At 47.3% G+C, this 27,208-nt stretch overlaps 1 protein-coding gene across 2 annotated transcripts in view; it reads right to left on the reverse strand.

Annotated features, from left to right (window-relative positions):
• Positions 1-1,385: 1,385 nt before the first annotated feature.
• PCNX2 (pecanex 2) overlaps positions 1,386-27,208 on the reverse strand; it is a gene marked incomplete at its 5' end in the record, with an annotated part of 252,346 nt that continues 226,523 nt past the window's right edge. For both annotated transcript variants that reach the window (XM_084252977.1, XM_084252976.1), the window contains 6 exons: positions 1,386-1,577; positions 2,996-3,440; positions 11,296-11,484; positions 12,149-12,423; positions 13,065-13,295; positions 13,777-13,921. In XM_084252977.1, the coding sequence (XP_084109103.1) occupies positions 1,404-1,577; positions 2,996-3,440; positions 11,296-11,484; positions 12,149-12,423; positions 13,065-13,295; positions 13,777-13,921 (1,459 nt within the window). In that variant the 3' untranslated portion in view covers positions 1,386-1,403. The remainder of the gene's footprint in view (positions 1,578-2,995; positions 3,441-11,295; positions 11,485-12,148; positions 12,424-13,064; positions 13,296-13,776; positions 13,922-27,208) is intronic.

The raw sequence follows: 27,208 nt of genomic DNA on the forward strand, positions 1-27,208 counted from the left end.
ATTGCTGATCTGAGGATAATGCACCATGTCTCTGATGAGAGGGCCCACCTATTTCTAATTCTTATTTCACTAAAGAAGAAGAGCATTACCATCTGCTTCCAAAGAGTAAGGGATTCTCTGCAACCACCTCCTCCCATCCTCCTGGGACGGGACACAAATCGTTTCTAAAACCACTCTGCTCCAATTTCTTTTTGCCCATAAAATGCAATGCAATGCCTGTTTGCTTACACCTTTCTTCTCAAGCGTCCTCTATCTTTCCACTGTTTTGTCTCAAGTAATCAAGCTTCAGGGACATAGCTTCTCCTTGAAAATTTCATGTGACTGTTAACAAATTGAGTACTTGTGTCCATATTGAGTGTTTCTAGCTCCAAAAGGGCTTGTTCCGCAGACCAGCAATGATATTCTTCATGGACTGTATTCTGGGGCACCTTCCCTCCCTCATGTCAGAAGAAGTCAGGTCCTTACCCAGTCGAACCCTAAAAAAGGGAAGCACTGTCTCAGAATTGCCATTCTCAAAGCAAAGGATGCATTTTTCAGAAATGACAGTTTCAGCTGAATTCCAACAACAGGACACAACAATAAATATAAACATTTTAATTCCAAAAACAAAGGCATGTGCAAGCGATACAGTAAGGATTGCTTGGAGAAGCAGCGCACAGGAGTGCGGGCGAGGGAGGCCAGCACAGAGGAAAAGCTTTGACTACAGCTGTGCATCACGAGACTCCGGCCTGGCTCTCCACGCTTGCCTTGACCGGATTTCTCAACGCATTGTAAGGTAGTGCTGGGCTCTTTCACAGAATACTGTAGATGTGACTGCATGCACTATCACATTTCTTGCAGAAAAGCTGTTAACTGGTTTTACTTTAACATCTGCATAAATATTAGAAAGAAGAGAGATTTTCGTTACACATAGACTGAACCTTGGCGCATGGATGCATGACACATGTCGTTGCTCATTTCTTTTTCATGGTAACGGTGATATAGCAAACGGCCATTAGTTAACATGCAGTTGTCTTATTTTCATCAGGGCAGCGAAGACTTATATGCGCTACTTACTCTACGTGCCTTAAGCTATGACATGGCTTCTGTTTGCATTTTCAGATGCTGAAGTGTTCTGTTCCTCCTATGTCCTGCAGCTCTGGGGCAGTGAGCCCCGGAGCCCCGCTGGGGACGAGAAGGCCTGGTGTCCATATTTTCTTTTATCATATGAGATTGTTTTCAAGGACCTGAGATAAAGTTATTTTGATTTCTACAACAGTTCTTGTTTGTCCAAGGGAATAGTCTCACATGGGACACAGAATCTGTTCCTTTTGCTTTGGGAGCGCGCAAGGGAGAAAGAGGTAAAATCTGAAGATTCCATTTCTGCCCTAATTGCATGGCGCTCCTTCCCAGCCCGAGGTCCCTTATTGCTCATCGGAGGCACTTTGCTGGGAGGCGGTGTCGTCCAGGCCCATGTCCTCCTGGCTTGCTCTTCTGCAGATCACCCCCACATTCCCTACCACGGCCTCAGCCAGACGGCGGTCGCATAGCTGCCCCTGCTCGGTGGTCTCCGTGGGTTCACATGGATCAGAGAAGTGCTTCCAAAGGGAAAAAAAAAAAAAAAAACAGCAAGGAGCTCAGCAAACGCTGCTGCCACTGGTTACTTACCCCACTACTGCAGGTACTAAAGCCAGAGTTGTAGGAAGCACAAATGACAGAGGACCAAAGAGTGGCCTTGGAGGAAAGGATGTGCAGTGAAGCCACAGGCCTAACACAGGTGGGGGCTGCCTCTGAATGTAGAGGCCTTTTCTCGGATAATCTGGACCTGCTGGGAAGAGATACCTTGGGAAAAAAGTCATTGTTTGCCTGGCGCTCCTGGGTTCGGGTCAGCGTTATTTCATATTCATTTAGCTCCTGTCACCAATGCTAAGCCCCAAAGGTTTGGCCCCAAACAGTAATAATTTTTATTTTGGATGCAAGGACTCAATTGTCCTTGTTAGAAAGGATTTGCCAGAATCCGAGAACTACACCCACGGGTTGTCTTAAAGACAGAGTGGGGGTGGGAGAAAGGTGTGATGTTTTGTGCATTTTTATTAAGGAACTGAAAAAAAAAAAGTTATCTAACTAAACTTAGTCCAAACTTCTGATGTAATCACTTTCCTTGCTCTTGACTGGTGTGACCTGGGGATCCAGGAAGAGACCCTGAAGCCTGCTCTGGAAGGTGGCACACCATTACTGAAAACCCCAAGGCTCTCTTTAGGCTGGTTTGTGCCAGCTTGATTTTCCAGGGGCCTGCATGTGCCTGCTATATAGCTCCACTTTTCCCTGAGGGAAGAGAGAACAGTATGTCCACCACCCACCTCCAAACACCTACCCCAGAACCAGAGTCCATCGGACTGTGAGCCTCGTGCTTTTTAAAGAGCATGGACTGAGGGCAGGGAAGGTGTGGACAATCAAACAGAGCCTGGGAAAGCGCCAATCTGATATCAATTTTTGACTTAGTGTCTCATTTTTTCCCTCCCAACCAGAACACATAAGAAAACTGCTAGGTATTTACCTATGCGCCACCTCAGGTCAGCTAGCAAAGAACTCTGGATCAGTAACAGTTTATTTGGGTGAAGTCCTTAAAAGTCTAAATATATAACAAATAGAAGGCTGTCCAGAACTTTCAAATTAAATCTGGTGCATAGGAATTGATAATAATATAATCAGGGAGGGTGTGGGTCCTTTCCTCTCCCTCAGTGAAGACTAGTGTAGAAAGAGAATGAAGTATGACTCGACCCCGCTGTGTGGGTGAGTGAACATTCCCCCACATCGGGAACCCCCATAACATGCACCTGTTGTTATGTCTTATAGAGCTGTGCTTCGGAGAACAGCTAACTGTCTCCTGTCAGTTACGTATGTCACGCTGGTAACCCTGTGGAGAAGGTGGTAGGAGTCCAAGCAAGCAGTGCATAGGGGTCCTTAGGCCCAGGGCCCACACAAACACCCTGGTCCACCCCATGAAGCCCCTTACCCGTGTGGCCTGGCTGGCGGCCCTGGCCGAGGGGCCCATCACGATGTTGACACTGCTGGATGACTGGGTGTCACTGGTGTTGCCCCCCTCTGCAGCAGAGAGGCCAGAAATGACAAGCGCGCTTGAGAAGCTCCTCTTGCCAAAGAGGAAGCTCAGAGTGGAGCTGGTGGACGAGCCCAGGCTGGACCTGATCAGTGCCTCAGCCCGCTCCCGCACGCTCAGGTGGCCCGTGGTGGTGACCGGCGGGGGCTGAGAGTGCAGGGACGTGGCGGAGGTGTGGAAGGAGGGCCGGCTGCCCGAGAGCCGCTGGGCTAACTCGTGGACCGATGTGGATGTCTGGAGGAAGGCCTGGTGGCTCTCTAGGATGGGGCCCGATGAGCTCAGGATGGGCGGCCTTTGGCTTAACGTCCCGTGTGCCTGGACAGATTGACTCCTGCCTTTTCTCCTGCCTTTAAAAGAAAGGAGAACAGGTTGCCACATAGGTGGTCATAGACATCGGCGTTTGTGCAGTAAGGTGGGTGTCGGGGACCTAGAAGTCTCACTGCTGTCAAGCCCCAGAGCAGGAAGCACCACTATGAGTCCCTGAGGACAGAACGGCTCACCCAAGGGTGCCTCACGGCCCTGGGTAGGGTGGGAGGTGGTGAAATGGGGAGCAGCAGGGAGGGTGGGCTTTCTGGTTGCCCAAGACTTCCCAGCTTTTAGCAGTGAAAGTCCTGCATCCCTGGGAGCCTCAGTCCCAGGCAAACAGCAGCCTCATATCTTGGCCTCATAAAGCAAATTTCATTTTGTTCCTGTGTCAGGATCTGAGATCCAATCCTCATTTGAGAAAGGGATAGAGGAAACACACACAGTTCATTTTTAGTTGCCTAAAAATAAAAATAAAAGAGGACAGGACTACATGCTGGACTGTTTTCTGTTTTGTTTTGTTTTTTTTTCCTGAAGATCAAGGTCTTTAAGAGGATGTGCCACAGACCCCTAGGGCTTGCCTGGCGTACAGTCCATGTCTAGGTCTGTGTCTACATGTCTAGCACCCGCTGTAGCTCCAGAGCCTACTGGCCCCCAGCTCTGACTGAGACTTGTAAAGACAGTGTGGGTTTTAAAGAAAAGGAGAGGACTGCCCCGAAGATCAGGAGCTGACCACGTCTCTCAAAGAAGGATGCCTTAAAGTGCATGCTGGGGCCTCCCCGGTGGCGCAGAGGTTGAGCGCTGGGTTGCGAAGCTGCCCACAGCCTCTGCAGCGCCGGTTCGATCCCCGGCTGCTCCCCGGGCACCGGAGGAGGGTCCCGCATGGCGCGCAGACCTCTCCTGCCGCCCGCTGCTCCCCTCAGCAGTGTACTTCGGTCCTTCTGCCTGTTCTGCTCCCCGCTCTGGCTCTGGTGAATTCTCTCACCCTCCCGCACTTCTGACTGTACCCAGTGCTTGCATAAATAAATAATCTTTAAAAAAAAAAAAAAGCGCATGTCTGTGTGGCTCAGTGGACTAAGCAGTCAGGGGGACAGCTGGGCCAGAATGCCGAATTGCTTCATTTAAGCATCGGGGATTACAAGGGTCTAATTTTAAAGCACCGTTTTGGAGGAAACAGCTAGTGATGTCACAGTTCCGTCAGTTGCCTTATTGATGTGCTCCCGAAGCTGCTCCAATTAGGCATTCAGTACATGAAATGGGGGGGCTAGATTGGGCGTCCCAAATGACTGTCCTGTGCATTTTCTCATGTTCCACCTCACACCACAGGCCCAAATTATAACAGTGCGTCCTGTGAGTCTAAATTATTTATGTGTGTCTGCAGCAGAACTTGAGAAGTGACATATCTTTGGAGGGATAACTCCTGAGGGAACAAATGTGAATATGGAGATTCCAGGCTTGCCTCCAGACCTGCTCCTCCCACAGCAGCTAACTGGCTGGAAGGGCCCATCCTCTTAACGTGATGGTCTGTTTCCAGAGGGTCTGGGTGTCTCCACCTGCTCCCTCTTGCCCATATGCTGAAAGAAAGGGTGCCCCCCATGGTGCTGCTCCCTGGGATGAGTGTGGGCAGGGGGCTCTCACTCAGGCTGGAGCCCATCTTTAAGTTCTCTGCTGAATAGCTGAATAAATGACTCCTACAGAGCAAAAAAAAAAAAACGAGGGCCCTGACGAATCAGAATTAAGAACAGAGATGGTGATTTGTTAGTTTATTCAGAGTTTGGCAAGGCGAAACATCTGTTTGTGATTTATACTGTTACGCTGATTGCTGTCCAAAAATACTCCACATTCATCCACAAGGCAGTGATTCTGATGCAGGGAAAAGACCACCCGCACTGAGTGGGGGAACTTCTCGGGTAATTCCAGAAACAAAGGGACAAAGACCCATCTGTGTCAAAGAGGGATGGTCTATGTTCTATGTAAGATAAGGACAAGCCTGGCACCCGCCCCTCTAATTCCATGGCTTCCGATTTTCTTGTTTTTTTGGGTCACTCTTGATTTTTTAAAAAACAATTACTTTTGAAAAGGGGCCAAGTAAAGCAAGCCATGTTCGAAGCATTTATGCTACTCAGGATCATTATTTTAAAATTTAACTTACTCTGCCAGTTACCTCATTATCAAATTATGAGTGTTTCTAGGGGAAATCTCCTTCGGTTCAACCTGTGTTGAAATTCCATATAAATTACTCTCCTTGGTTCATTATCCTGGCACTGTTCCTGTGCCTCTGATTGCCGTCTGACAGGTTGTACTGCACATCCTCCAGGTCCTTACCAAGAGGACAGCGAGGTCTTGCTCTCCAATCTGGCATCCAGATCAGTCATGAATTCCTACTGCTCTCATAAGTAGGGGGCTGGCCTCTACCACTGGGCCCCATGCCCTCCCAGCTGGGACATACACTTCTTGCCCCAGGTTGTCAGGTCATAGCTGAGGCTGCCTGGTGCACTCCAAGCAGAGGGCATGAGAACACGCCAGCCCTGCATGACATGTTGGCACCTGGGGACAGCGCACACATAGGATGGCTGGCCTTAACAGAGGTCCTGCTTATCGGGGCTCAGGATCCCAGTTGTCCAGGAGTTTGGCCAGCGCCCAGGATTGGGATACCAGCTGAGAACTGAGGAGGGTCCCCAATTATGTGGATTGAGCCATGGGCACTATGAGTAAAACAAGATCCCTGTCCTTAGACTCTGGTTCATGTCCATCCTTCAGTCACTGCCACCTGGCTAAGTTTCTCATGTGCGCTATCTGGAGAGCCAGGCCCTCTGCCTGCAGCCCCTAGGGATGCCCCTGCATGGCACTTAGCACACAGGTCCTGTTTGCTATACGAACTCCGTGGTGCTCACCACCTTCACCGATAGAGGATGACTGCATCCTTTCTACAGGCTCAGCACGTAACATACTCACTGGCAAATAAGAGACACTGGGGACCAACCTATAAAACTGTCCTTTTGCTCCAACCTAGAAGTTTTCAAATCCCTGTTTTGGAGCACAGTTAACCCCTGAAGTTTGGGGTGGGTACTACAGAGCTTCTTAACCTTGGCTGTTAGAACAATTTGGGAGGCTTAAAAAAAGCTTTGACCAGTACAGCCAAGCACCTGCCAATTTTAAGTAAACCGTCTCTCTCTTGGCATCCCCTTGAATGGGAGTTTAAGCTGCAGCCCTGGGCAGTTGCCCCCACCATGAATGTTTTGCTTATGCTCCCCCACCCACTGTGAAGCGCCTCAGTTTGCTTTAGTAAAGATTCACATCACAAGTGTTCACCCAAGTGGAGTCCCACAGCTGCTGAAGTGAGGGATGCCAGCCATGTCTGTGTCCCCTGGAGTTTGGGCAGGGTGGGAGAGGACTCATACCCACCCCCCAGACCCTCCTTTGGGGGCTATAATACAAATAGTCTGAAAAGGTGGCTTGTCTGCAGCACTTGTCACCTGTCACAGGGCCACTCAGTTATCCTGGTGCATCTAGTGACACCCTGGATGGTTTCTAGGCAGAGGATGGCCTGCAGGGGAACATGACAGTCAGGAAAGGCATAGTCTGCTGCCCTCTGGGATCCCCTTCTTCCCCAGATCATGCCAGCTTGGTGCACGTGGGGCCTATCCCCATGGCATCACCAGAACAGCATTTGGTTTAGGTTTCCCAAAGAACCTTCTGAAGATATAAAATTGGGTCCCTGGAGGGATTCTGGGGGTGGAGGGATTCATGGTACCAAGGACAAGCCAACAGGATCAGCAACTCTTGTCTCTGGAGCTCTCGGCTGTGAGAAAACAGAAGCTGGCTTCAGCTGAAGTTGCACTTGGGAATTCTGGGACCCAAGAACTGCTCCCCTCACCCTTTAGCCAAGCCTTAGAGGGCAGCTGAATCTAGATCTTCTGCATTTGTCGGGGGCCATGCTCTTTCACTCAACCCATGTCTGCTAAGCACAGAGCCATCTGAGATGGGAGCAGCCACCTGGCCTAGCACTTAGGAGACCCTGCTGGGGTCCTCCTGCCACATCTCCCCCAAGGAGACAGGGGACATGATGACCTACCCCTGCTACACACTCCTGCTAGGCCATGCTGGGTGTCTGGCTCCAGAATTTCCTATCCAAACTCAAAGGCTGCACAGGCCTCTTTCCCAGGCTTCTCTCCCAGGGTAAACATTGGGCCTTCCTCAGCTGTGTGCACCCCAGGGACCAAGGCAAGGACAGGGTATGGATGGTGTGGCCTACACACATGCACAAGGCCCCTCCCCAAGCAAGATGGAGCAGGGGAAGTGAGTGGGCCATGTTTTCCATCCTGTTCCCTGCAGACCCTGCAGAAGGGAGGGCCAGCCGAACTGAGTGCCCACTGCATGCTGAGCTGTCCTAGGTGCAACTCACAGGCCCTGACCATGGACAGGTAGACACGGTGATTGGTGGGGCAGGGCAGGGTGGGGCTGGCCAGGGGCCTTGCTGATCAGTGGCATCTGATCAGAGGGTGAGTGAGTGAGCAAACGACTGTGCTGTTTTGGGGAAACACATTAGAGTGGGAGGAAGCAGCAACGCTGAGTCCCAGGGGAGGACAGGGACAACTTGAGCCAGCAGGAGGGGATAGGAGATGCCAGGAGAGAGAGAGAGCAGGCCATGGAGAGCCCGGGGGGCCAAGTGAGTGCTAAACTGTGATCTGCTCCCCATTTTGCAGCAGCTGAAGTCCTGGCCTCTGGGACCTCAGAATACGATCTTATTTGGAAATGGGGCTGTTGCAGGTATCACTAGTTAAGAGGGCACTACTGGAGGAGGGCATGCCCTAATTCAAGCTGACTGCTGTCCTTGCTAGAAGGGGGAGTTTGGACATAGACATGCACGCAGAGAGAACACCATGTGAAGATGAAAGGCAGAGAGGGGGGAAATGCTGCCGCAAGTCAAGAACAACAAGGATCACCAGAAACCAAAAGCTAAGGGAGAAGCCTGGAACTGGTCCTCCTCCTGACCCTCAGGAGTAACCAATTCTGGCCACACCTCCAACTGGGACATCTGGCCTCCAGAACTGTGAGCCAGTGGATCCCTGCTGCATAAGCCATTCCGTCTGTGCTGCTGGGCTACAGCTTCCCCTGCAAATGCACACAGGTTTATTCTAGATGGGAAGCTGATATTCAATACAAGAATGGCCGGAACGATTTAAGTTAAAGGGAGATCACTCTGGCAGTTACATGGAGAGATTCGTGATTTTGTGCATTTGTCAGGGCTGTGTGAACAGAGAGGAAACGGAAAACAGCAAGAGGTAAGTTCTTCCTTTATCTGAGGTGGGGAGGATGGTAGGCCCTGGCCCATCTCCCCCTCCCTGACCAGCTCCCTACCCTCTGTGGGCCCCCGTCTCAGGATAACACTCTGCAGGCATGCCAGCTGGCTGAGCACAGGGGTACCCATGGCTGCCTCTTGCCCCCTCCCTTTTCCCTGCCCACCATGATGACCTAAAGGAACCCTGGCTGGCTGCTTTAGGAAGAACTGGATGCCAGCTTTGCCTACTCTCAGGCCAGAAGGAAATCTACTGGCAAGAAGAGCCCTTGCCAGCCAGGAGACAGGACACAGTCAGGCGCAGCAGTGACACCGCCAGCAGCACAGATGGTGCACTGGGAGCGAGGGCAGCAGCTGCACCAGTTCATCCCCAAGCTTGGAGACAAGGACAACCCTTGATGAGAAGAGGCAGCCTCCCAGGCAGGGTGAGGCAGCATGGCATGGTGACCAGGTTCTCCTTGCCTGGGTACAAATCCCAGATCAACTGCTTAATGGCTGGGGTGCTTAGGGTAGTGACGTAACTTCCCTATGTCCCAATTTCTTCAGCTGCAAGATGATGAGAGAGAGAGGGCCCATTTCCTAGCATCGTGGTGAAGATGAGGTAAATTTACACTTATAAACCACTCCAGATGGGTCTGGCACATAGTAATGCTGGAGAGCTGTGTGGTAGCATAACGTGAGATCACTTCCACCGAGATGTGGTGACCACGACCCGTGTGCACAGAAAGAGCAGGGCCAGCAGCATGGAGGGTTTGTGTCAGAGCTTCGCAAAGTCCCCAAGGGGAGGACAACTGGTCTCAGAGGCTGGGCCTGCCTCAGGCTGCAGGTGGGAGCCACCAGCAGGAGGGCAGGGAGCACTGGCCACCAGCTATGTCTCCAGGCAAGCCCGTCACCTTGCAGAGCATGGGAAGTCAGGAGTGGGCTTGGTAGGAGCAATTTTATAGGAGCAATAATAAAAAATTAACAGCTGCTTTGGGCTCTAGCTGGACTTCAACATCACAGGAGTCTGTGATTGCTCCTGGCTGCAAGTCTCTGGTTATAGATGGGGGGAGTATTCAGTACCTACAGCATGTGAGTTCTGGGGAGAGGAAGGAAGCCTAGCTTTTTCCAGGCTGGGCAGTGCCAGCCTTTGGTCACTGAGTCAGAAGCTCACCCCACATGCCAAGAGTCTCTGACTCTTTTAAAAGCCACACCTCTGCCCCTCGACCACTCCAGCTTTTCTCTGGTTCAGACAAGCCACCTGGACAGTATTGTGCTAGCAAAAGCTAAATATAAAGGCATGTCTCCACTTGGAACCTGCTTTGCATTTTCCTATCTGGAAGATCACTTATTTGATTCTGAAACTTAAATTTCTCAAGTGATAACCACGGTTAAGTAAGCAACAGGAAACTCTGGCTGAGAGCTAGTCATACACTGTAGGCCTGTGGCAGAGGCAGGTGCTCAGCTCAGGGTTCAGGACAGATGGCACCCACTGGGGAAAGGGTACTTTTATCCCTGTGAACAGTTAATGTCAACTACTTTGCCCATCTACCTATTTACCCACTGCGCTCCCTGCTCTGTCTTTCTGTCTTCCTTCCTCTCTACCATCTATCTTCTCGAACCCGCCTCCTTCTCCAATAGCTTGCTGTCTGTCTTTTCTTCCATCCATCCATCCAGCAACCATCCTGCCCATGTCCCATATGTACATAAATCTAAAGTATTTCAGTTAAATAATTACTTCCTTGCTTACTTCCAGGAGGCATGGCCTGTTCCTTGCTGACTCACTTAGTGCAGAGCTGGCAGGTAAAGCATACACAAAGGTTCTTAATAAATGTTCTGGATGGTGAGAAAGCAAGTACTGGAGCCAGGAGGTGAAACCCCTGAAGGGTTTTAAAGGGTAAACCCAGCACTGATGTCTCGGGGGTGGAGGTGGGGGGAACCAGGGCAGAGCTGTCAGTCTTGCATCTGCCTGGGTATGTCCTCCAAAAGCCCTCAGGGCCACCGGGTCTAACCCAGGGGCCACACCACCCCCGACAGTGGAGCAGCGTTTTGGAACCTCATCCATCTGGTCAAGTCTAAGTAGGCGGGTATTTGTTTAAATGTGATTTTAAACTATAATGTCAAACTAACTTGGACCGAGGCACACCGTCCATTCCTGTCTGCTGGCACCTACCTTCTCTTTTCTTATCCTCTGAAATGTCAGGTGAAAGGAGAGGAAGGTGAGATCTAGAAAGAAGCAGGAAGGGAAGGCAGGAGGCTTGTCTGAGCACCCCACAGACGTAGAGAGGAGAGGGATAGACTCACAGTCAGACAAAACACTGCCATGGATCAGCAGCCAGACACAGAAGGTGCTTCACCAATGAGGGAGAGATGGGAAGGGCAGGTGGATGGACAGACGGATGGGTGGCTAAGGTCACAGATAAACAGATGGAGAAAGGATAAAAGCTGAATCTAACAGTTTTGTTTTAAGCAGGACCTACAAGTCAGTAAATCTGGGGCATCCTCTGGCCCAATACTGATTTTTCTGGCAAGAAGTTCTCAGATGTTAGAATGTCAGCATAACCCATGGCATTTGTCATGGGGACCAAAGGAAATTTTATCAGTAACCTTGAGGCACCCACCTGTCCTCCGTGTCCCTTCACGAGGTGACCAGTGGTGGGTTCCCTCTTTTCTGGGCTGTTCTGTGCTGCTCTCCTGACTCTCTCCACTTGGGGCGTTGCTCCCCCCTGTGGATGGAGCCTCTCCTCCATCCACATCTTCAATGTTGCCACTGTTCTGCTGGCCAGCATCACAGTCCTTCCGCATTCTGCGAGAGGAGAAACACTTCTAAAACCCTTAAACGCCCTACCACATCCATGTCTAAATCAGGGTTGAGACCACACTACATTGTACAGGTGAGCAGCACACCTGGCTTGCAGGTGGAGAGTGGGGGGCATCTCTTTCCTAAACCTCAGGGTCTAATAAATATGAATAAACTGCAACAGGATGTCAAGTAGCAATCTCCGTCTTCCACAAGAGCCCTGAGCTCTAAGACCCAATGAGGACTTCTGTCATATTCTGGCAAAACTTCTTAGAATTCATTCTAACTAACCAGAGACATTATTACAACCAGGTAAGAAGACTTAGTGGGTGAGGTGAGTGCTGAGGGGCTCAGGCCTGGATCTGTGTAACAGATGTATGGCAGCTCCTCCAAAAGGCCCATCACCTTCACAGCCCCCAAGAACTCAAGCCCAACCCCCAGGGTGTAGAGTTCGAGGAAAATAGATTCTAGAAAATAGAGCATGAGGTTTCCCATTGATTCACAGTCTGAAACTGCTGGTTGAAACAAATGATTTGTTAAATGACACTTGGGTAGGCACTTTTAATCAGATGAAAGAAAAAAATATGAAATTCTAACCAGAAGTAGCATGCTCTCCATGCCCTCGCCCCCCGCCCAGCACTCCACAGAGGTTTCTATCCTAAAGACCGACCTTAACAGCTTGGTTCGGAGCCACGTGCTGATGCAGTCCAAAGTGAGGGGGCCACTCCAGACATTCTTCAGTTGCCTGTGGGTCCCTAGATAGGATGTGGTTAGCGGGGAGACATACATGGGGTACCCCAGGGGCTGATCACAGGAAGAATTAATCAAGTTTCGGAGGACCTGCTTATTGTTCTGGATGCTGCCACGCTCCGGGTTGCGGTTCCGGAGGAAGATGAGCTCTTGCTGCTGTCCAGCCCAAAGTCCTCGGACACATTCTTTGTTAACCTGGAGGTCAGGGAAGGAGCAGGGAGAAGAGCAGATGGCAGTCTGTTGGCTTTATTCCACACTGAGTGAGCAGGGCTCTGGGCCTGAATATCTATCGCTACAACATTTTGGCCTAAAGCTATTTACATAGTCAAGCTAGACAGGCAGCCCTACAGGACTGATCCGAAGCCATTTTCATGGGGAAACAAAGGGAACATAAAAAGAAAGTCAGTCTTTGTTAGACTTTCTGAAGTTAGTCTTCAGCTCACTGATTTGAAGCTACAGGAAAAGAAGGAAGGAAGGAAATGTTTGGGTCCAGAAATAGGTTATAGAGAAAGGTCTAGAATTTTAGAGCAATTTAGAATGACAACGTAATAAATTTATTTCAGAAAATACTCTAGAAAGTCTTTTAAAAAGGTAGATGCTGACCCTCATCTACATGTGCATCTTTCCAAAGCCCCTGCCTACATTCTGGTTCTCTGGAGTGGGAAATGACCCTGGCAGGGGAACGCTGCCCCACCAGCTCAGTGGCCACCTCTGCTTGCTGGTCAGTGGTCCTCCGAGACCACATCCCTGAACAGAGCATGCTGGTGCTGGACATGAGCATTACATGTCCCCTACAGAGAAGACTCATGCCAACCCAGGAAGAATGGCCACTGTACCTTGATCACCTTGAAGCTCAGGAAGCTTCTGTGGAGCATGATGACCTTGTACTCATCAGTGCCCTCGTCTACCACGTGCCGCAGGGTGAGCAACTCTTCCTTGTTGGAGAGCACTGCACCCCTCCAGGCTGGGTCACCCTCATGGCAGATCACCACCTTCTTCTCAAAGGACTGGATGGCTTCATAGAGGACCACAGGGTCTTCATACTCATCTGGGCAAGTGAACTGGTCCTGGAGAAAGACAACCATCTGTGTACTCAGTGAGGGCTGAGAGCTGACCCTCAGCGATGTGCACAGGAGACAACCTGACCAGTCACCGGCAAAGCTATGTCCGTGTCCAGGTCTTACTCTCCTCCCTGCTCTTGTTCTGAATTCTGAGCTGGAGAGAGGTCATCTCTTCATCCTATTTGTTGCCCTTACTGCTAGACACCTAGGGAGACAGCTGTGTGGCTTGGGTACCCATGCCTTTTGGATACATTTTGGAGACTTCTGATGTGTCCTATTTCCCTCTTCCATCCTAATGGAATATCATCTCCTAGCAGCTCTAGAGAGGAAACTGCCTTGGGTCAGTGTGAAGACTACCCAGACAGCCTGCTGAGTTACCCAAGTAATAAACACACTCTCAAGTGTCAGGACTAGAAAGGGAAATGCATTTTTCAAAGTTCTTTCCTAATGTCTCAGACCTGGTCTTTTTATAAAAATGAACTTTTACCTGGTGAAGCTTCAGTGACATTCTGATAGCTGGAGCGACCACCTTATGCAGCAGGTCCATGTCTGCAAAGACCCACTCGTCTCGTGCTGTGATTCGAAAGTCTCCTTTGAAGAGCGTGTGGAGACCATACAGGAAGGAATCCAGACTGCAAAGCAAAGTCTGAATTACTGGCCATTCACACTGAGCAAATGGTGTTCATGATCCTGTCTCTTGGAGCAAGGTCTGCGTCTCCCGTGTGTCACATCAAGAAGAATCATCGGGGGCTTCCCCGGTGGCGCAGCGGTTGAGCACTGGGTTGCGAAGCTGCCCGCAGCCTCTGCCATGCCGGTTCGATCCCCGGCTGCTCCCCGGCCACCGGAGGAGGGTCCCACATGGCGCGCAGACCTCTCCTGCCGCCCGCTGCTCCCCTCAGCAGTGTACTTCGGTCCTTGAGCCTGCTCTGCTCCCCGCTCTGGCTCTGGTGAATTCTCTCACCCTCCCGCACTTCTGACTGTACCCAGTGCATGTATAAACAAACAAACAAACAAACAAACAAGTAAATAAATAAATAAATAAACATGCCTCTATTAAAAAAAAAAAAAAGAATCATCGGGTCTTCAGGCTGACCCGGAGTGGCTGCACTATACACCTGATCCTGCAGCCCACATCTGGACCTCCCCACACTTGGGTTGGTGGTCTTCTTCAGCAATTTTTAGAACCACTGCAGCCATCACTAAATAAGATGGTAGACACTCGGGTCAAAATGCACACTCCTAAAATCAGAGCAATTGTGACAACATACTCTATTCTGATAATCCCACTTCCCAGGAAGGAGTGGGGTGAACTGTGGGATTGCCCAGGGGCTTTTACTTTTCCTCTTTTTATTTCTGGATATTACTTTTGGGTTATGTTACTCATAATACACATGGGATTCTACCATAATATGGAGAAAGAAAATGAAATCTCAAATCGGCCATTTCGAGTCTCAGAGAACATCTGGTTCCCAGCCCAACCCATTTTGAAATGACTACTGAAAGAGACATGATACAGAAGATTAAAAGGAATGACAAAGAATTTTTCACATTTTTGTGTTTCTAGGTTTTTCCTGCTTTGCTTTCGTTTGCATGTAACTGAGTATTGCCTGGATCAAGAACACAAACTCACTCAAGGGAAATCTTTCAGAGCATGGTTTTTTTTTTTTTTTAGATTTTGGATAAGCATAGCTTGGGAAAGTGACTCACTCCATATTGTGAAGAAAGGAAGAAGGGCTCTTTTTTTTTTTTCCCTTTTCTTTCCCTGAATAGACTGGTTCATAGCTGCCTGAATGACCCTGGCCTCTAACATCCCTGAGAGATAGTTAGGAGGCAAGTACAAGAAACAGCATCCCAGATAGGGGCTGAACTGGGACAGAATGAACAGGAAAATACGTGTGAAAGAGACTCTCCAAGGATGGTTGCTCATAAGGATTTAATGAGTTGGCTCACTGAGCAAGACTTTTGATTCAACATAGCACATTAAACCTGCACATCAGGGAAATAGATCCACTGATTACTCTTTTAGCATTTTGTTGTGAAATGTACCACTATCATTAATTTCTACCTAGAACTCCCTTGAGAGAGACACTGAGACTTGTAGTCAGAGCAGACTGTGGGAAACGGAAGCAGCCAGGGCCTAATCAGGTGGGACTACAGGACCCTGTGGCTGGAGGAGCCTGGAACCTTCTAGAGAATGTTCCAGGAGGAAGCCTTCTTGAAAAGGCTCTCCCATCCCAGAACAAAGACTGTGAGCTTTAGCTCGCTGGGGGTTGTGAGCTTTAGCCACTGTACTAGAGGAGAGTGATGGAATGGCAGGCTGCATTAGGGTGAATATCCAGAGCAGAAGCCTTCAAAGAAGTTCTCTGTGCTCTCAGTGGGAACCATTTAGCAATATTCCTGCCATCAGGTCGAACCTAAGTACAGCAAAGGGAGAGCTAAATTGTAAAAAATAAATAAACACATAAATAAATAATTTTTTTAAAAGATGGGTGAGGTTTCTTTTGGAAAAGATGGGGAATGCCATGCTGCTTGCAGACACATTAAGAGAAAACACTCCCATGAAGGTAAAGGAAGATTAAGGGATTTGCACAAATATTCAGAGCAACATCTGCAGACAAAAGAGAAGAGGAAGGAATTCAGGGCATCATCCCATAGCAAGTGCATGGCCACCCCAGCCGCCTTCTTATCAGGAGAGAAAACACACTTCCCCAAAGCCTCCCTAAAGCCAGTAAGCTCCCCTGCCAGACCCCAGCGATAGATGCTTTACTTGTCATTTCTGTCTTTGGAGAGATTGACACGCTGTAGCACTCAAAGCCGCTCTATTAAATAAAATGAGTCTCAATATAGCAAACTCAAAGTGGTGTTCCTCTAGATTGGGGGTATTATCCTTAGTACCTTCAAGGCAAAAGCATCCTAAAAGTGAGGTGTTTCATTATCTGCCTTTCAAAGACTGAAAAGGAGGAAAGCAGAGAGATGTGACAAGCTGGGAGGGAGAGAGCAGACATCTCTGGAACACCTGCAGTATTTCTGACTCAGAGCTTCAGAGGGCTTTGTCTTTTTAATACTCTACCTAGACATGACAGGCTCCCACCCCCAGGTCAAGAGCTGGAGTGGGGATATAGTGTTACAGCTCATCCAGGCAAGGATGGACTTCATGGGGACTAACACAGCCTCACCCAGCTTTTGCTGGGATAGACCCAGCGTCCCACCTGATGATATTAATGAAGGAGGTCTCTAATCCTTCTGTCATAGGGTTTGTTGGCCAGGCAATCAGCAATGTAGGGACAACCACATCCAGCTGTGTGAGATTAACATAGGGCATAGGGCAGGGGAAACCCCAGAAGAAACCTGTCATGTAAACATACCCACACAGAGGAAACCTGGCGCCTCATATGTGCTCAAATTTTAATAAATAAGAACAGCACTAGTAAAATATTGCTCCTTAATATGATGATGAGTAGCTGATACTTGAATACATTTTCTTTTTCATGGAAAAGGCTGGTATGCATTGTTTAGACTCTAACTCTGACCTACTCAACCCAAGAACAAATCTATGCCTTCGACCCTTCACCTGCATCCATCAGAAGGGACCATGGCTGCATTGCTTCCTTGCTAGTCTTCTATCCCTTTTTTGTAGGATTTGATCCACAAAGTCAGTAAAAGCAGTGACCTTGCCTTTGTCACAGAGTGTGCATGTCTGTGTGCACATGTGTATGCCTGCATGTGCATATGTGTTCACATGTTTATTCAAAGGATTCCCAGCTTTTGCTGGAATAGACCCAGCAGACACCAATGACCATAAAGATATGTTCCAGTGACCCTCTGATTGTAGTAACTCCTGTTCTTGTCTTTCTGGATCCTGATCCTGTTTCCTATTATATGATGATTCAACTTCTGATGAGGAGTATAGATGAGTGACTGTTTTCTGGCTTGAGATTAGCTTTTGTTCTCAGAGCTTGTCACAGCTACTGCTCTCACTTGCGTTTGACTAAGGCTTATGCTTTAACAGGTGTGGCCCATTTCAGCATCCTTATTCATCCACCACCTTTCATGGGCGATGAGAATTTGAAGACGGTCAGTGGATACAGAAGTTGTTTCACTCTCTTGTATCTCATCTTTCTTTATCCACATAGCTTTATTTTAGCCAGAGGTTATCTATGCCCTTGTAAACCCTACTTTTGTTCCAAATCATTGACCAACTCTGCTCACTTATGGCCTGCACCCTTTCTCACCGGTTCTCAACTAGTTCTCAATTTTGGCTCCCAGGGGACATCTGGCAATCACCTTATGATGTCATTTTTCAAACCACTTATGAATTTCACAACCAGAGAGGGTGATTTTAGCATCTAGTGGGTAAAATTCAGGCAGGGATGCTGTTTCAATGCACAGAATAGCCCCTGATAATAAAAATCCATACAGCCCAAAACTTTAATAGTTCTGCTGCTGAAAAACTCTGGCTTTTAGCAAAATAAAAAAAAAAAAGAATGCCATAGGGAGACACATATTTTAATATTTTGACAATGGAGTCATTATTTTGGATCCAGTCTTCAGGAATCATACAAGTCAGAAGGAAATAGCCCTAACACTAGGGTCAATGCAGGTCTTGACGATGGGCTCTCTGCAACAAAGAATGATTTGTTTAATTCAGTTTCTTTCCTAACAGGTACACTATGTGTTTACAGACAGGCAATGCAAAGAGACTTCTGCTATAGCGCACTGCCATGAAAGGATGGTTTGCAGAACACATGCAAACAATTAAGTGTGATTTGCAGGCTGGATTTTCCATGTTTGCTATTAGTAATGGAGATGCTCAGGAGTATGTGCTTGTTTACCTAAGTCAGGGTCCCAAGCTCAGAGCATCTTGACCTCGGGGACAGCAGCCTGCGTCATGTATGCTTCACTCCCCACCCCAGCATTCAGTAGCTGGGCACTGGTCAATTTCATCACTCCTAAACACACTTTCCTGCTAAAGTTCCCCAAGCAAAAACAGCAATGCAGGTGACTAGTACCACCTTTGATCAACTAGAAATGAGTTAGTAAGGACAGCACATTTTTCTGGTGATTTCTGGAAGACTGACAACTTCCTCTCCCATCAACTCTTCTCAGCCTCACGAATGCCTGTACATGGTATGTGGGTTCCTATGAGCTGGCTAGTAACTGGCCACTCATGGGCAACTGTGACCTATTTGCTATCTGCAAATCACAGCAGAGAATTTCTTGATTACCTATGGAGTATAGCCACTATCACAAGGACGGCCTGAGAATACCTAGGCTGCTGTTGACCTGATTACATGACTATCTCCATGGCGGTCTCAGGATAATTCCGACTGTGATAACATCGAATACTTTGCTAATGCAATTGTCTCCTGATTTATGGTCATGATGTTCCCTTCCCTGTCCCTCGTAAAACTTTGTCCCCCATTCTAATCCTACCCTCCGGACTTGTTTCCTCATACCATTGTCGCATGATCAGCTGTTACTAGCCTGCATGCTTTCAATAAATGGCACATGAACTTCTGCTCAAGAAGCAGGGTTTTGCCTTGCAAGCCTGCTCCACGACTGCTGTGTCCCTTATCATGTTCCTGTCGCAAAGCGGCAACAAAGTTCCTGTCGCAACAAAGGTATATTATTATATTTTTTAAAAATACTTTCAGCATTTTTGAGTTCTTGGTTCCAAAGGTATGATAAGTGTCAGGTGGCTACAGACCCTTAGATGCTAAGTTTGGAAGGCTTGTTTATACAAAAAAATGGTAAGTCCAACACTGCAAGTTATCACTAACTGCAGACCAGGGTGAGGGAAAAAAAAAAAGGTACATTATTCTAGCCCTCTCATTTAATAGGAAGCAGGGCAGAAAGGGTTGAGCTTCCCCCCACTTCATCCTCCCGAGGCTGGTCACCGCAATTTTCCAATGTTTACAATGCTGTATTTATTCAGCACACATCCTGAATTGATAACGCAGTAACCATTTTTTATGCACTTTTGATCCGAAAAGTTACCCTCTTGGGTCTAAAATCACCCCACCTCCTGGTTTGGATACCAGCTCTCTCCTACCTGTTAAAGACCATTGGGAAGCAAGCAATGATGTCCCTCAAATAGCTCCAAGACTCCTGACTTGGTTTTGGAGTCTGGCTGTTACATGGGGAGGCATCACATGGCCCAGCAGAGCTGAAAGAACTGGAGCCAGAAGCTCCATACCCAAGCTTGAATTTTGGTTCTGATAGTTGTAGTTTATATTTGGGCAAATCTCTTGTCTGCATTATCACTTACTTTTTTTTTCCTTTGTTCATCTTTAGGATCAAGTATTTCAGGGGAATGTGGAGGCTGGGGAGGGGCTTGCTGAGAATCTTTTTCTGTGAGGGGTTGAGAGCACAAATGTGGCTTTACAACAATGGATATGGGTCAGTGGAGGGACAGTACAAATACAGCCCAGGGTCCAGCATTCACTGTCCTGGGGCGCCCATGTCTGGGTCCTGAGAGACACAGATGTGTTGATGAGAGCTGGGGCATTGTGTGCAAGGTGGTAGCAACACCTATAGGAAAGGGATCTGGGCCAGAGGAGAGGGCAAGGTGCCCCTCGACCCAGAGGATGGAATGCCCCTGAGCACGGGTCACAGGGACCTTTGGGAGCCACGACACAGACATGAGCAGGTGCCTATGGCCATTCTCAGCAACACAAGCCAGCACAGGGTGTATTCCCAAAGGAAGCTTAAGTAGGTGAGGAGGAGACAGTGTGGCCAAGTCACTCCAGGAAAATGACCACAGAGATTAGGGGCAACCTGAAGAAATCCCACAGAGCACATGGGATTAATGGTGGCAATTAGAGCAGGAATCTAGAGTTGGGAAAGGACTCGGCAATGGAAAAACATTGACAAAGCAACGTGCTTATGTCTTCTCCAGCTGTGAAATAGAACCAAAAATAGTACCTGTCTTATCCCCTCAGACCCCCAGAGAGAATAAAGTGCGTCAACTCACAAAAAGCACTTAGCGCTGTTCCCTGTACCCAGTGAGCCTGTTATAGAGGTGCTCTGCTGTTCTTATTTTCATCCTAAACCGGTCTGTCCAGACTACATAAACTTTGCATATAAACCAACACTTTTATATTGCAGGATCTCGTATAATCACTGGCAAAGGATTTCAGCGGTAAAGGATATTTTTTATATTGCAGGATCTCGTATAATCACTGGCTAAAGAATTTCAGCAGTATTATTTCAAATAAATCCCCAATAAAATGTGAAATAATAATCCCCAAGTGAGAAGTAACTAAAAGGCAAGGTTTGATGAAGAGCTTTAAAAAATATCTCATGGTATCTGAACACCCAAGAGTTCCATGCTTTGAAACCTCCAAATCCCAAAGATTAATCGCTATCACCTAGTGTAAAATGCTCCCCAAGGCCACCTGGGGACCGGCGTCGGGCTGCAAAGGACTCACCCACATGGAGGCTTGTTCAAAATTAAAACTAGATGACCCATCCCAATTCCTAGAGTTCTCAAACTGGCGGTCTGTGACGGGGCCTGGAGGTCTCTTTTTTGATCAAATTGCCCAGGTAATTCTGCAGTGCAATAAATTTGGGGACTCATAAGAAAGAGAACTTGAATGTCTCCTAAAGATGTCCAGACATTTCAGGAGCCAGTCCACAAGATCCTGTACACCAGGTCAGGATAGGAGGTGACTCTGCCAGTGTCACTGTGTAAGGTCTCAGAAATTCTTCTTCTGTTTTTGAGGTTACCATTATTTTTCTATGATTTCAATTTTGACATTTTCCCCATGCTCCAAGATACTGATTTTGGCATGATGAACTGATTTTATTATCTTGGTCAGGGTCTTGTATCATGTTTACTTTGCTTATATCTCTTTTGGGTTCTGACTTCTGAGTTCCCAAATCCTGTATGGCAAACGGATCTTAATCTTATAGGTGAGGTGATCCAGGATGATGACTGGCCACAGTTTGGGGCTTCATCTCAAATAGAGGACTATTCCAAAGAAGAAATTCAAATGACCAACGGGCATATGAAAAAATGTTCAGGAAAATGCAAATCAAAACCATGATGAGATACTACCTCACACATGTGAGAATGGCCCATATTTAAAAATCCTGAAACAACAGATGCTGGTGAGAATGTGGGGAAAATGGAACCCTCTTACACTACTGGTGGGAATGCAAACTGGTCCAGACACTATGGAAAACTGTGTGGACATTCCTCAAAACACTAAAAATGGACCTACCACATAATCCAGGGATCCAACTCTTAGATACCTACCCAAAGGACACAAAAACATTAATTTTGAAAGGAAACCTTCACTCCTATATTTATTGCAGAAGCAACATAAATGCCCCAAAACAGATGAATAGATCAAGAAGATGTGGTACATATATAAGCAATGGAATACTGTTCAGCATTCAAAAAGCTAAACTCATGCCATTGGAAGGATTATGCTCAATGAAATAAGTCAGAAGGAAAAATGAAAATATTGGATGGTCTCACTTATATAGGGAAACTGAACAAAGGGTCAATAAAAAGACAAAACTTGCGAGATCTGAGGTATACAGCAGGGGAGGGTGAGGGAGAGAGGTCAAAGCATGGGAGGGAAAAGCATGAAGGACTGTGGTGACAGATCTTGGGTATTATGGTGCTGGGAGAATTATGGAGACTACACCTGAGGGGAGAAATCAAATACTGTACAAAAATGAGCAACAATGTAAGAAAATAAATTTAAAAAAATCAAATAAAGACTAGAAGGAGTAACAGGTTATGTCCCAGCAGATTGTGTCTCAATGTACCGTGGGTGAAAGGGGTGGGTACATGCCACATACGACCCTACACCATGATAGTGTGTAGAGTGAGGTAAAAGTATCAGGCTTTTCTGCCCTCCCGCCATTAGTATAGATGACGGAACCCTGTGGTCCTGAATGCATGCCTGATGGCGGGCACCTGGAGTAGGGTGTGGGCATACGTAGATGGGATTCACCTGGGCTAAGACTGGGCTTTTAAGGGCGGCATCATGGGGATGCCAGCAGAAGCAGAACCATGAGAATCAGAGAGAGAACCACAAGAGAACCAGAAAGCCCAGAAAGAGTAAGATTTGCTGGGGGCTGGGAGGCCTGCCAGCCTCCCGGCCCCCCCAGGACCCCTGCCTGCTGTGTACCCGGTAAATCCCAATAAAAGACTGAAAAGCCACTGATGACTCTCTAGAACTCTCTCCTCCTTCACCCTGTCTGCTAGGTTCATAGGGAACCTGCTCTGTGTCCTCCTGCCCTTGCAAGTGACAATCTGCCATAGGTCCCTTGTGTCTCGTGGCATGCAGTCTCCAGCACGGGGGTTGGCATAGCACATCTATGCCTGGCTCGTCTGCCTATTATTCTTAAAGATTACTTTTATCCTGAAATTTTCTATCCTTTTCAATGTCAGAATCCATGAAACGGTAACAAGGCAACTAATAAGTAGAGCAAAATTAAATTCTAAGACTTAACAGGATTCAAAACCTAGATGGAAAAAATATAAATAAGTCATAAGTAATTCACAAATGATATTTACAAATTAATTAAAATGATTATAATTATATCACAGATTAAATATAAATATAAATAAAATTTTATCCAAAGAAAATAGAGGCTAGTATTTTCATATCTGGAGCTATAAAAACATTTTTAAAAGACAAAAATCCATAAACTGTAAAATCAGTTTTTAAAAGATGTCATATAAAAATAAGACAGGGACATCTTGATAGAAAGTATTTTCAACATTGTTAAATCTTAATGAGACTAGCTCCTGAAAACCTCTAAGTACCTAACAAAAAATGGCTAAAGAACATAAACTGGCAAGCAATTCACAGAAAAGAAAATGTGACCAATAAATACATAACAATATTTTGACCTTGGGCCTCCCCTGTTGGCGCAGCGGTTGAGCGCTGGGCTGTGAAGCTGCCCGCAGCCTCTGCAGCACAGGTTCAATCCCTGGCCGCCAGTGAGGGTCCCACATGGTGCGCAGACCTCTCCTGCCTCCCGCTGCTCCCCTCAGCAGTGTACCTCGGTTCTTCTGCCTGTTCTGCTCCCTGCTCTGGCTCTGGTGAATTCTCTCACCCTCCAGTGTTTCTGACTGTACCACTGTACCCAGTGCTTGTATAAATAAATAAATAAATCTTAATAAATGAATTTTATAAAAAAAATATTTTGACCTTTAAAGGTTCACTATTAACAACAGAAATGCAAATTCAAATCAAGATAAAATTGCCCATGAGACCATGAAAATTTAAACTGATTAAATGTCCAGCATTAGTGAAGGGTATGGCAAAGCAATCTTGGTGGGCATACAAACTGGGGTAGCAGTTTTGGAGAGCAATTTGACTGTCTTAAAATCATCTTAAATTTTTTTTGAACTCTGGAACCATGTTTTGAACTCAAAATCATGTATTGAGTTCCAGCACAGTAAATGCGGAGCAGAGCTGTTTGCTCAAAGCAAAGATGGGTACCCTACCAGGTTCTAACCTCCTCACACTGTAGCCCACTCTATGCCCCACAGCGCAGCTAACTAATCAGAACTTCATGAACTTCGGGCCTGACTGCTGGCCTGGGGTAGCATGTAAAATAAATTACCTTTTGTAAGTCAAAGACTGAAATGAAATCATGTGGAAGGATTTTACTTCTCAGTAAAGTGAACCAGTCCCAGATGATCAGATCCTTCCCTAGAACAGCAAGAGTTTATTCCCAGATTTATCTCATCACTATGTTTGCAACAAGTAGACCTGACACTGGGTATAGGAAACTGTTTGAAACAAAGAAAATCCCATCTAAACAAGGTTAAAAAAAAGCAGCTGGTAAACATGGTGCTTAATCAAGGAAAAAAATAAAGCAGACCAAGCAAAAAACACCTGGTCAGGAATAGCTGGCTAATTTACGGAAGAACAAGATTGAAGAAGTCTTTGAAAAGGTCTTAGACAGGAACCAAAAGAGGGAAAACTTTGGAGCATTTCAATTTGCAGTTTGTAAAAGAAATTTGAAATTTATGTAAAACTTAAAATCTAGCAAATAAGAAGACCATCTGCCTGGATGCTACGAATACCTGAAGATTCTCCTTACTGTGTAAGAAGCAGCTCCTAGAAGAGTCACAACATGCCTTGTACGAAGGCCACGGAGACACTTCTGTTAGCCTTTCAAACAAACCTCAAATTATTCCCAGATGACCACAGAGGGATTTGCCTGGATCTAGTGTAAGGTTGAGTCAGAGGGCAAGAAAGACAAAGCCTGGAACCAGTGTTCCTTCCCCAGAGAATTTTCCTTTAACAATCCTGAAGTGCCAGCAAGGCACAGGGCAGGTTCTCTACAGATCTGGGAAGAGGGGTAAGAAAAGTCCTGGAGCCCTTGGTGGCTTTTTCAGGCTTTTAATGACCTTTCTACACCATTTGTATCGAGGCAACCAGGTGCAGGGCAGCCAGGGAAGCTTGGGGGCCAGGAGGCTGGCAGACCTCCTACCCTCTGGCGAATCTTCACTCTTCCTGGGCTCTCTGGAGTTCTCCTGTGGTCTCTCCACTGGCTTCTACTGTGCTCTGCCACTCTGTCCTCTGCCAGCCCCCCACACACACCTATGACAACACCGTTATATGCTGAGTCTCTTGGCTCAGGTGTGCCCACGCACATACATCTACGCCACACTCCAGGTGCCGCCATCAGGCAGGCGTGCAAGACCACAGGTGTCAATCATTGATGTTACTGGCGGGAGGGTGGGAAAAAATCTGTTCACTTCCATTTACCCTACACAACTATTAACACAGGACTTCAAGGCTAGGTCATTAGCATTTCTCTATGAAGAAGAGAAAATCTAAGATGTAGAGTTGAAAGAATAGTCAATGTCACACATTCTAACTACCTCGGTTCTTTTCCTCTTAGTGAGGGAGGCCACTGGCTCCAAAGATATGAAGAAAAGCGCCCAACCACATCTCAACTTTTTCAGCTCTTATCGTAGTGATGTGTTTCCACAACCTGCCACCACTAGTGACTCCCAGTGCTCCCACAGGCAGGGCATTTGAGAACATGGGGAACAAGGTTCTCTGGAAGGTTTACCCACTGGCCAGAGTTTGGGAGGGCTGTTGGGGAAATACAAGTGGGGTTTGCCTTTAAGAAGCTTGTAATCCAGCCTCCTAAACTCAAGTTCTCTAAAGAGCCCTTTTTACAGAACATTGTATCAGAAAAGCAATGAAGAAAAAGTGAAGAAAGTCCCTCTAGAGAAGGAGCCAGAAGAGGCTCAGCAGAAGACACACCCTTTTTTTAAGCTCCCTAGGCCTGTGTGATTCTCAACCTTAGGGCACACTGAACCCCCCCTGTTATGGCGGGAGAGGCCTCAAATGACAGAAGGAAGACCTATACCCGAGGTTGACCGGATTCTTGACTTGGTTCCAAGAAAGAATTCAGGAGTCAGAGTTTGTAGAGACCAGGCGTTAGTAGCAAGGGAAAGCATAGCAGGAAGAAACGCGCGCAAACTCGAGAAAGTTGCGACCAACTGGGTTTGGGTTTCCCAGTTTTATGGGTGGATTGGCGTGAGGTTTAATGACGGGGTGGAATATTCAACACCTTAAAGAGAAGGGGAGGTATTTTCTCTCCTCCCCCCCCCCATGGGGTTGCCACCCACTTTTTGGCTTTATTAGGGCATTTCCGAAAGTGTCATTGGTTTGGGGTGGGTTTTTCCAGCTTTCTAATGAGCATTAACAAGGTTTGGGGGTGGGACTCATCTTCCATCTTGATGTTGACCGACTTCACTATTCTTATGGCATTCACTTTGGCAAGGCTGCAGTGTTTTCATTGTCCTGCAGCTACCCAATATGTTCTATCCAGCCTGCCTCACTGGGAAAACTATAAAAAATCCCTGTGTGTGGTTTACCCCCAGAGTTTCTGATGTCCTTGGTCTGGACTGGCTTAGGCCCTGGGTAGCAGGATATTTACATGCCCCTTAAAAGATTTTAATGTGCACTAATAGGGGTAGGCCCGCAGAACTACTGATCCCAAAATCCCTGATTTAAGAACCACTGATCTCTAAATCCCAAAAGAGTTTGTGAGATGACCACGGATTTGGGTGATGACTGGGTGACTGATGAAATTCATAAGAACAATTTCGCTGGAGTGCTAGGAGCAGAAGCAAGCTGGCAGGGAAGCAGTGGGGCAAGGGCTATTATTTTCATTTGTGAGGGAAAGTTTAAGAATTAGTTTATGAATAAGACAAGATCTGAGGGACAGGTGAAGGAGGGTGAGTGGTCCAGACAGGGTTTTATTTTGTTCCCTAAGTGTAGGGTAAGGTAAAAGGTATCAGGCTTTTCTGCCCTCCCGCCATCAGGATAGATGAGGGAACCCTGTGATCCTGAATGCATACCTGATGGCGGGCACCTGAAGTGGGTACACCTGCACAAAGACTGTGCTTTTTAAGGGTGGCATCACAGGGATGCAAGTAGCTGAGAAAGCAGCAGCAGAAGCCGAGAGAAGGCCGGAGAGCCCAGAGTGAAGATCTGCTGGGGGCTGGGAGGCCTGCCAGCTTCCTGGCCCCCCAGTACCCCTGCCTGCCATATGCCTGGTGAACCCCAATAAAAGACCTGCAAAAAACCACTGAGGACTCTGACTCCTCCTTTACCCGGTCTGCATGGGATCAGAAAACCTGCACTGTGGTCCAGCCTGCCCTCTACACTAAGAAAAGGCAAGTTGACTATAAACATCTAGAGGGGGAGGATCTAGAACAAGAGAGGCTGAGAAAACAGAAGGGCTATCCAATTAACTAAAGACCCACAGCTAAAGGCAGAGAAGGATCTTAAATGGAGCACAGATGTGATGATTTTTCCCCTCTGAGGAAAAATAGGAACAGGGACCAAACATTTATTGAGCATTGATTCTGCTATATACCATGTTAGATACTTCATATGCATGATTTCATTTAATCTTCC

Source organism: Talpa europaea, assembly GCF_964194135.1.
Source record: "Talpa europaea genome assembly, chromosome: 14".
NCBI classification, from domain to species: Eukaryota; Metazoa; Chordata; class Mammalia; order Eulipotyphla; family Talpidae; genus Talpa; species Talpa europaea.